At 38.4% G+C, this 11455-nt stretch overlaps 1 protein-coding gene across 1 annotated transcript; it reads left to right on the top strand.

Moving 5' to 3' along the window:
• The first annotated feature begins 2313 nt into the window (after positions 1 to 2313).
• Wnt6 (Wnt oncogene analog 6) lies at positions 2314 to 9613 on the top strand. Its single transcript, XM_090171910.1, has 4 exons — positions 2314 to 2376; positions 6828 to 7033; positions 7119 to 7489; positions 8233 to 9613. Exons 1-4 carry the CDS (start codon positions 2333 to 2335, stop codon positions 8695 to 8697), a joined length of 1086 nt encoding a protein of 361 aa, XP_090028036.1. The 5' UTR covers positions 2314 to 2332; the 3' UTR covers positions 8698 to 9613.
• The last annotated feature ends 1842 nt before the right edge of the window (positions 9614 to 11455 follow it).

Below are 11455 nucleotides of genomic sequence, written 5' to 3'. Positions count from 1 at the left end.
TTCTTCGTCGGTCACCTCCTACACACACTCGTTCAATAGCTTAGCATAAAAGCCGCGGTGCGTTTAACCGTAAAATTGGATACTAATAGAGAGGTTAAGAACGCCGAATACGGCTAGGTAAATCGTAGCCGTCGAGCGTCACGAGCTTTATCGAGGCGTTTCCTAAGCCTAACGACTTCCGGCACTACGAGCGTTAGGCTTAAGAATTATCTCGGAAAAACCTTTAGTACGCTAGACGTATTCTCTGAAAAGTATTTTACGCGCTTAACTTCCCTAATATCTTTGAACTTGGATGGTTTCGTATTACAAGTTATTAAACAATTTTTTTCCTAATCAAAAGACAAAAAAAAATTCCAATTTGAGCAGACGGATGATACGGTAAATAAAAAGTTAAAAATGACATTCAGCCTCGTATATCACGAATCGTATATCTGAAAACGCCATTTCAAAGTTCATATTGGAACGTACAGATCATGATTCCAGGTGTTGCGAGATTTACTTTCCGCCGCGTGAAATTCTTAGACTCGAACGGAAAGCGAAATAAGGCCTCGATATAGCTCGATCAACTCGTTTACAGTGATAAGATTTTAACTTTCACAGTGGCTTATTTCAATGGCTTATTTTTCTAACCATTTTTTCGTATTTATCCGAGCTCGCTAAATAAATAAGCGACGCTTTGTATTTTTAGATGAAAGGTTATAGTTTAATACGCGAAATCTGATGGCTTAAATTACTTTATCGTAAATACGAAAAAGGGGGACTTACTAAAAGGTACGGCATTGAAATTTGAAACCGCTCTACGTACGCTGGAACCGATGTTAAAAACGTTGCGGAGTTATTCAATATTTACCAATAATATGTTATGGAACAAATAATATAATAATATCATAATAATATTTATTTAAATATGGAATATTTAAATTATATAAAAGTAATTATATAAACGCAAATCATTTTTTTTGTCGTGCTGATGATATAAATAGTATAAACTAAAGATTTAAATAACATTTTATTATTAAGTAAAAGTAATTTATTTAATTTCTTTAAGAAAATGGTCTAAAATGCGTTCATAAATGATATAATACGTAGTAGTTTTTTCTTTTGAGACGAATTTCAAACAGATAAATAAATAGGTATTTTGAAAAATTATCGTCCTTTCGTTAATTGAAACGTTACGACAGCGAGTATATTTAGATTTACCATTTTAATCAAATAATTGTAATTTACAATACTTGATCAAAGTTGAATTCCGAATTGGAAACTACGACTTTTTACGTACTATTTTTACGGTTCCAACTTAAGAATTATCTTTACGATTCAAACTTAAGAACTATTCTTTACGATTCCGATTTAAGAACTATTTTTACGATTCGAACTTAAGAACTATTCTTTACGATTCGAACTTAAGAACTATTTTTAACAATTCGAACTTAAGAACTATCTTTACGATTCCGACTTAAGAGCTATCTTTACGATTCCGACTTAAGAACTATCTTTACGATTCTAACTTAAGAACTATCTTTACGATTCCGACTTAAGAACTATTTTTAACGATTTCGGAAAATGTAAAAATCGATCGTAGAGCATCGTCGCGCGAGTTTCCGAATGCCCCGAGACGGTTCATCACGATGGAATTGTTCCGATTGAATCACGCAAAGTTCGTTCGGAGCGCACGAGGAGAAAGATGTATTTTATAGAATTTCCCCTTTCGCGAACGAAGGAGAGCCGGAGTCTCGAAAGGGGCGGAGTCAGGGCCAGCTCGCGCCGAGTCTCGCGCGCCGCGAAATATCAGCTCCATTCGGGCTACATTCGGCGGAGGGTGCCCCGCCACAGTCTTCCCTACTTACCGAGACGCCGATCCGAGAACGCGTTTACGCTCTCCCTTTTTTATTACAAAACCAGCAAATTCGTCTCCTTTAGGCGAGAAACTGGACCATCCGTTGTCGTTCCTCATCCCCGTCGCGCGCCCATTCTAGCGGTTCCGATTGAAGGTCTGCCGAAAAGAGCGGCGACCGATTCGCGGGACGCTCCCGGAGAGATCTAAAAGTTCGCTTTCCGCCACCATCCTCGCCGCAATCGCCAGAGAGAGAGATTTATCAGGAGGTGGTGCCGCGGACAATCGTATATTTGTTCCCCGCCATCGAGCGCGTTCCGTCCATGGCTGGTGCTGGTGCAGCGGGCACCGTTGGGGGCTGGCAGCGACGAAGCGATGACGCTCTGACCGACTCATCTCCGTCCCCCATCTGAGCCGCGACGGAAAGACAGAGATAGAACCAAAATTCCTCCCAATTTTTCTCGTCGACCTCACATGGATTGGAAACGGATTGTGGCAATGGTCTACGTCTTCCACGTTGTTTACGTTGACACCGTTTGGTGGTAAGTAAGACCGCTCTTACATTCGTTCGTTATTATTTATTCTATTTTACGTTTAAGACATTTTTCAAATTTTATACGATAACCTTCGATTTACGAATCCGAAACTTTATTTATCAAACGTCATTTTTATCAAATTTATATATTTTTAAGGTCAGGGCCTATTTTGAAATTTTAATCAAGGTAGATTGAAGTTAGATTACGTAAACGTGAATTTATATTAAAGGTTAACGCTTAATTATTAATTTTAAAAATGGCCAAATATTTGAATATAAATGTAATGCTGAATTTAAATTAAATCGGGTAAATGAAATTTAAGGTGAGTCACGGCTCCACATTATGTGTGACGCGAGTGGATGCAATTCATTTTCTCTCGAACTTTAATTTTAAAAGATGCGCCGGCGCCAGTATTTACAGCAACATCCTTTACGATCATCATAACTCATATCAGATTAAAAGCGAATCTTTGACAAAGCCTACATATACATTTAATTGTACATTCAGCAGTGTATTTATGTCAGTGCATTAAGACAGCATATTTATGTCAATGCATTAAGACAGTACATTTATGTCAATGCATTAAGACAGTACATTTATGTCAATGCATTAAGACAGTGTATTTATGTCAGTGCATTACGACAGTATATTTATGTCAATGCATTAAAGCAATATATTTATGTCAGTGCATTAAGACAGTATATTTATGTCAATGCATTAACTGTACATTGTTTTAATTCGTTTCTTAAATTGTAGTATGGTTTTATATTATTCGATTTAAATTGTTCCTTGGTATTGGATTTACCATTATTTCATTAAATTAATTTTTAATTTGATTCAAGGTAATTTTAACGCTTCTATAAAAATAATTTCAATAAATATATACAGCAGAATGTACGAGTGATATTTCGAGGTGAAAATAATTTATAATACGTCGAATGGAAAGTATTAATAGGTTCGCGGCAAATGTAACATTTTGCGCAGTCTCGGAGAATGATTGAACTCGCATTTGCATTGCTAATTGCCAGTAATTGCGCAGTAAATAACATCGCGCTTCAATGAATTATTCATACGTGGTGCATTTTTCGTTTCCCTACAGCGGTCTGGTGGAAGCGAGGCTCGGGGAGGCACTAAATACGCGGCCTTTCGAAAACTTTTAATTACCCGATTACTTTTAAGCGTACGATCTGAGAAAGAGACACCGAAATCATTCTTTCCCCGCGGATAAGATTATAAACATACGTTACAAGTTTTTGTTATACGCGTTGAAGTCAAACATACAATCAATTATATAGACGAGATCTAATCTATCGATTGGCAATAAAGCGAACTAAATTTATCTGAAAAATGGCTCGTTCCGCGGGATTATATAAATTAATTGCGAACGAAATATTTTTAGCTCAAGTACTTTCGAACTCGCGTGTTTCCTCCAGACGTGTATACAAAAAAGGGCCGTTGTTGCCACCAGCCAAATCAAATAATAGAATCAATTATTCTTCTCGTCATCGGCGGAAAAAATCAAAGGTTTAAATTTATTTTTAGTTTTCGCGGACTTTAGAACTTTATATCTGGGAATCCGGGTTTTCGAAACATGTTTTTGTTTAAGCTTTATACATTTTCGATACATAAGCAATGTACGCAAAATATTATATCATAAAATTAACATTCACTTGAAGAAATATTCCTGGATTCTGTTGACCCCCTGACACGATCTATAGTTTCTCATTTAATTAAGAAGTAGTTAGTGAAAATTTTTCTTTTCCGAAAAATATCCGTCTTTAGAAATAATTGGAAATGATTTCACATTACCTTTTTTTCATCCGTTTCAATTGCATTAATGATTTTTAAAAATCTTAGGTAATTTCTAGACCAATATAATGAATAATATATAATATATAATAATATATAACGGTAATAGTTAGTGTAGGGAGCTGTTGGCTCGATCTCGTGGCATGCAGGGCTTGCCACCACCCTCCTACGCATTGTAACCCGGCCACCTGAATTAAAAAGGCTTCAAAAGTCGCTTGATGACTTAGGCCTAAGGTGGTGCCTTGGGTATTAGCCTAGCTGATTATTATTATTATTATTATAATCTGCAAAGTATTAGTTTTTTTGTTAAACATCGATCTCGCTAGTAACCTTCAACTAACCAACTAATTAATTATTTCCTGGCAATAGTACGAAGATTGTGGAACAACGTTTGCCATTTTACTTACTTCAATATATTTTTAGAGTGCGGAAGAGCCAAAGAGAGTAGTCTAGTCGCGCAACTTAGCAGCATTTACAGCGCGCCGAAAACGGCTAGTTAGGGAAAGTTATTTACTCGACTAAAAGTAACGCGTACGTCGGCCCCAATTTACGGTAGCAAATGACAGACAGTGCTTAATTATACGAAGTATCTATATTTTATATCGTTATAAAGCAGACTGATCCTAAAATGAATGGAAAGATTTGTAAACACGAGGGCCGTTCTGTCAGGTTCGTAGGCGACTATTATGGAAAACGGTAAAACGGTCATAAAATTCGGGCAATTTCGTAAATCAAATGTCCTCTAAACGGAACTGAGCTACAGCGTTGTTTGTCATCTCGCCGAAGAAGGTTAGGTCGCGGCTCACTCGAGCCGTCTTTAAATCTGTCATATGTTTATCCTTCGTAGCGTAAACACTCGCCATTCGTCGCGACTACGGAGGCTCGCTCGCTATAAAGTATTTTACGAGTAACTGTCAACCAAATACAACTTTTTTCCCTTCGTTCCGAGTAGCTATACACCTCCGCGAATTTCCACCGATTCGTCTAAAAAAGGGTCTTCGATATTGCCTCTCTATCCGCCGCTGACTACGCTTTGCTTATTTATCCGCACCCGCCGCACCGGATTCATTCCAAGAAGACAAAACGAAAATATACTTGGTACAATTTTCGCGACATTGTATGCTATTTTTAAACTTAAACAAACCGCGAAATCGGAAATGCCTTCACCTCTGAGAATTTCGTTTCACAAATTTCATTTTACTTCCTAAATTTGCATTGTCCATCCCTGAAAACCTCGCTTTGGAATTAGAAACTAAACTTACTGTTTAAACATTTGGTATTTTAAACCCATAAATATTTTTTGGATTATTTCGTTAGCACACATTTAATTTTTAGTTTTCTACGAACAAAGTCTATATTAAAAATGCGCCGTGGTTGTTTAAAAGTAAAAATTTCGATTAAATATCATTAAAAAATAATGATCGAAATTTCTCAGGAATTTCGAAGTTCATTTCGTATAGTTTTACATAATTTGTAAGGTATAAAGTGGCTCTCTTTAAAGTAGTGACGGAAATGCTTTGCTTTATTCGAAGCTATTAAGCAACTCGTTAGTATAATGTCCTCAAAATATATAGTTTTAAAGCAAGATGTGTTCGTAACATTCCTTCTAGGCTTATAAGTGGTGCCCCTTTCAACGAAAAAAGAAAAGAAAAAAGCTTTTTGTGGTTTCTTCGGAGCACTTGTTCTCGGAAGTTTGTATAAATTAAAAAGGCGTCACTCCGCACGAGGCCAATCACTCGGATATTCGGCTCAGATGCGTGGAACAAAATTCATCAACACTAATTAGCGCTTCGAAAAAATTGAAAGGTTAATTAATTAAGTCCACGTTGAACGAGAAAAATAATATATACATATTTTTTCGCGCCGCGAAAGCGAGCGAACGTTTCGTCGATGTAATTTATAATTCGCAATCAGGAAGGCAAATTCTGGGAACTAAAGATTTTCACAGTCGCCGAGATTTGTTAGCCGTAAATTATTGCCATTGTAGCGCCGATTAGGCATGTGCCGAAAGCGTTTTCGGTGTTGCTTGTAGCTTACCATCTTCCGTCAGCATTCGATAAGGTGGCTCTATAAAGGTGTCTGCTTTTGATATAAGATCGTTGCTGATTTATTGTCGTTTAGATTAATTATATTACGCCACTTACCGCGAAACGCCTGATTGTCCCTGTCCGAGAAGTTCAAAGACACGTATACTATTGGAAGAACAATAGCTTGGAATTCGCAGATAGCGTCTTTTAAACCTAATACGTCTTATCTAATTCATCCTCGAGATCCCTGACGCAATAAGGGTCTAGTTTCCATTAGGACCGTATATACCTCGTAAAACAATTCATTATTTTGGATATATTTGCGTTTGTGTTGTTCGAATTTGAGCAGTTTATAAGCTACTTAGCGAGTCTTTCAGTTTAATTTAGTAACAATACCAAAAATGTTTACGTGATACGCACGAGACCTTCAGTTGAATATTTGAATTATGGCGTGGAAAAAATTTTTATAATATAAAATATTTTAATGGTATTTCTAAATCATAGAGGGTTTGCTGGATTTAAAGCGTTTCCCTAATAAAGCGAACATTTTAAAATTAGTCTCCACGCGTAGGCTATTTCCGGATTTGTTGCAACGACACTAATTGCTGTATATCTCCTTAGGGCAGTTTTGGAACCCAGTCGGATATGCCGGAAAACTCGAAGATTGCGAGGGAAAACGCTGCAAATATGCAAAAACGAGCCTGACGTAGTTAGAGCTATAGGACGAGGAGCTTCGTTAGGTTTGAGGGAATGTCAATATCAGTTCAGAAACAGAAGGTGGAATTGCACCGTTGGAAGGAGGTCTCTCAGAAAGATTTTAATCAGAGGCAATTAACTTTTTTCTACGACAAATTGATAAAGTCAAAGGAATTAGTGAGGATATTAATCTACAGTTTCATTGTATATTATTAGACACGAGAGAAACGGGTTTCGTCAACGCGATCACGGCGGCCGGAGTGACGTACGCAATTACGCAAGCCTGCACATTAGGGTCTCTGAACGACTGCCCTTGCGACCGAACCAGCACTCGCCCATTGATGGAAGCGTCGATACTTCAAACTTCAGTCGTTCCTGGCGTGTCGATGGGCTCTTTGTCATCCGGTAACAACTTGGTCCCTGCCAACCCACCAATCCCCGATACGAGCCAGTACGGATGGGGAGGCTGCGGCGAGAATGTCCAGTATGGATACGAGAAAGCTAAAGACTTCCTCGAAGAGCGATTTAGAAAAAGAAGCGACGTAAAGACGATGGTGCTGAGACACAATTATGAAGCGGGAAGAATGGTAAGTGGCTTATAACCATTTTCTGGACATTTTTCTACTTTATGCGGAAATAATAAATCAAGTTTCTTTTTCGGATTGGTTAAGCTTAAAATTATTCAAATGTTTTATCAAATTGAATCAAATCTGTCGAGAGAGGTAGAACGCGAAAAAGTGGGGTAGCGGAGTGGTTAGCACTTTCGCCTCGCAGCAAGAGAAGCCGGGTTCGATCTCAGCTTGTGGCACTGGGGAGCTGTTGACACGCCTGGCATGAAGGGCTTGCCACCACCCTCCTACGAATTGTAACCCGGCCACCTGACTTAAAGGCAATAAAAGTCGCTAGATGACTTAGGTATAGGGTTGTGCCTTGGGTATTAGCCTAGCCGATTATTATTATTAAAGGGTTTACATTTGAATATTATCAATAATAACAAAACGTAGACACTTAATTTAGAGCACTATTTGCTAAAATCGCACCACTTAACGTTGTAATTGCCCTATAATTATGACACCTATTCTTCGCATTAAACCTTTCTATTCAGACATACGCCCAACACAGACTCTATGTCAGCGCCTCGCTTGCGTCCGATTTTTCTGTGATGACTTTATGCACTCTGAAGAGGTCACAAAAAATATTTTATAAATTTAAGAAACACTATTATAGATTTACGGTACTAGCTCATATATCAGCTATGAAATGACAATTTAAGCTAGTTAACACAGCGCTAGTTATATCAGCTCAACAGTAATGGTTTTCTATTTAAAAGGCTGTTAAAAACTACATGAGGATCACGTGTAAGTGCCACGGCATGTCCGGATCTTGCACGGTCAAGTCGTGTTGGAGGAAATTACCATTGTTCAGGGACGTTGGTAACCGTATTAAAGAACGTTTCGACGGTGCCGCCAAAGTGACAGCCGGTAACGACGGCAAAACATTTCACCCGGAAGGCGGTGCCACCATCAAACCTCCGGACACGGAGGACATCGTCTACTCCGAAGAGTCTCCTGATTTTTGCGTGGCCAACCGCGAGACGGGATCTTTGGGGACGGTGGGGAGGGTGTGCAATCACACGTCGCAGGGCGTCGAGGGCTGCGAACTTCTCTGTTGCGGAAGAGGACACAATACTTCGAAAGTCGTGGTCGAGTCGAACTGCAAATGCCGATTCCAGTGGTGCTGCGAGGTTAAATGCGAAACTTGTCCCGAGAAACGATTCATTTCCCGGTGTTTTTGAATTTTTGCGATGAACAATTAAAGATACGTCGCTCGTGTTTCAATGGGCTGTTCCAAGTTCGGATTATGAATCGACAATATTTTTATTACGAAAATGGTTGTGATCATGTACTTAAAAAAAAGTTTAGTTAAAAACTAATTCCCCGGGAATATTTATTTTGCATTTATTATACCAGTTGGTGTAAAATCGTATTAGAACTATTAGAACTTTAGAACGTGACCATTTCGAGCCATGTTTTGATAATATTTCAAAACCAAAAGTTACGCGCAATTATTAACTTTTCAATTCAATGGCGTTTATTTTTATAATTTGGTCTCAGCGCTGGCGCAGTGACAAACCAGGTTTACGGCTGAATATTTTTGGGAAGAATTGCCGAATTTCGATGGATCCACTGACAATAAATTGCAGTATCAGCGAATTGGGAATTACATTTAGGAATTATTTGTCATCTGATAAAGTGAAAAAATATATATAAGTTTTATTTTAGAAAAAGGTCTATTTGCGGGCTGGTGAGTTGCCATTAGATCAAGCCTTAATATTTTATCTGTGGCGAACCAAATCATTTCAATTTATTATACCCGTTCAATAGAAAAGCCCAAGTATGTGACTACGTTTGGAAAACCTAAAACTATCATAAAAAAATTATTACGCGCCCCAGTTATTAATTAATATTTTTGTCACTCGATCAATTTATACGGTTTACAAATGGCAATTAGACCCGGAATCCTAAGTGCTGAGGCTGCGCAATGTGCCAAACTATATTAAAAAATTATATGTGCCATAAGGACGTGTCCAAATAATATGTAATATTATTTTGATATTCGTTTTAATTGCATGCCACAAAAAGAGAATTTTGAAAATTGGAACAATACTCTTTTAAAGAACGGTATGATATACCGGCTGTGTAAAATTTTAATACGTTACCATGTATATTTATTGTAAAATAGTGTAAGTAAAGTAAATAATAAGAATATATTTCTGATTCGTTTATTTCATCGACTTATTATTGTATTGAAGAAAAGGTCTTCTATAAATAACCAAAATATAACACTACAAATCTTAACATGACAAAGTTAGGGATCAAGATGGAAAGGATAGATCATATACCGCACTCCGAATTTAGTCTTCGAAAACTATAGTCACGTTATTATGACTTCCAAACATGAAATCCTGCAGTTAACGTTAAATATTCCGCGACTATAGACATACAACAGGTGTTCTTTGTACTATCTATGCTGTTGTCAGTAGCTCATGAATAACGTCTCTCACCGACCTTTGGTTCCAAGGACTAGGGCCGATGGCGTAGATGTTCGCGTTTATGCAATTTTTGCGTATGTACACGAGGATATTCAACGTTTATTGAAGAATGCTATTTACATGATGCAGTAAAGATACAATCGTCCGAGGCAGGACACTAGGGTGTACCGTGGCGTATACCGTGGAGTGTACCGTGGCGTGTACCGCATTTTTTTCGTTCGTAATGATAAGCGATAGATAAGAAGTAGGCCAGTTACTTTTACACAAACTAACGTAACGTCACTTAAACATAACAATCGTTTTAATGAATTGCTGAAATAGTCTAATGTTCCGGTAAGTGAAATCTTTAGAAGGACTAGCTACGATAGTTACTACGGCACGGTAGACGTGTCTTAAAAACAGACGGGCCTCTGCTGATGGATTATTTCTGAGTTTTAACGCTTTCCCAATCGAGTTCGTCGCTGCCAGGGTTGTTCGCATAAAGACGAGCTTTTCTGAGATAGAATGTGAGTCCCTCTGATGCTTTCTCGGTCCATGTACGAGATTATTATCATTATTTAGGCAAGTCGTTTCTGTATTGTTTGAAATGGAGCTATAAAAAATCACAAAAGTAAATTTATGTCACCCGTACTTTTGTAAATAATTACCGAAAACTTTAGGTGTTCCCTTTCTGCTTTAGTAGGGTTATACGGTCTATTTTAAGAAATATTTGTTTGAATTTTAATTCAAGAAATAAATTATATTAAATAACTTGACCTACTAAACAGTGGCGGCTTAAGAAGGCTGGGTCCCCGGGGCGGCGGCAGTGTTTTGTGACATCCCCCAGGACCGTGCAGAAGTTTTCACGGGTCCGTCTTCTTCAAGTTTAATCGTTATGATTTGCACCCCCCCCCCCTCTCGAGCTTCTCTGATGGAACCCCTGCTGCCCTGGTACCCGGGGCGGACCGCCCCCCCCCCCTAGGCTGCCACTGCTACTAAAGCTCATAAGTGGTATTGATGATGTAATACCCTTTACGCGGGAGTATATGACGTCAATTACGCCGTATCCTTTAGGAAGAAAAATTATCTCGCTTACTAACGCCTAGCTATGTTACTTCCGATATAACGCGCGGGGTGAATGCTAAAATAAACGATCCGTTTACGCGAAAATGGAAGCTAAAAACTGTCGGTACGAGCTCTGGAGAAAAGAAAGAAAGCAAAGAAGGAGAGCTCGAACCTCTTAAAAGACATTAGCCAGAGAAATGGACTTTTAAATTGTTAATTCGCAATTGGATGACGGCCAAAAACCGCGATGTTCTAAATGCATTTTTAAATACATCCGAAAAGGATCATTTAGAGCCTACCAGCGCGTTTATCTCCGAGCTCGTTTTTCAACGTAGCAGGGCTCTTTAAGAAACCGGGAGGCACTCGAGAAGAGTCAAAGGCGGCTCTCTCCGTCGTTTCGCCACCTTTCGAATGGATTTTAGAAACATTCCCCTATACGGGACATCACTCGTCGCGA

The sequence above is a fragment of the Leiobunum rupestre genome, chromosome 4 (genome assembly GCF_980474605.1).
Source record: "Leiobunum rupestre chromosome 4, qqLeiRupe1.1.hap1, whole genome shotgun sequence".
Lineage (NCBI taxonomy): Eukaryota > Metazoa > Arthropoda > Arachnida > Opiliones > Sclerosomatidae > Leiobunum > Leiobunum rupestre.
This window is presented reverse-complemented; position numbering and strand designations above follow the sequence as displayed.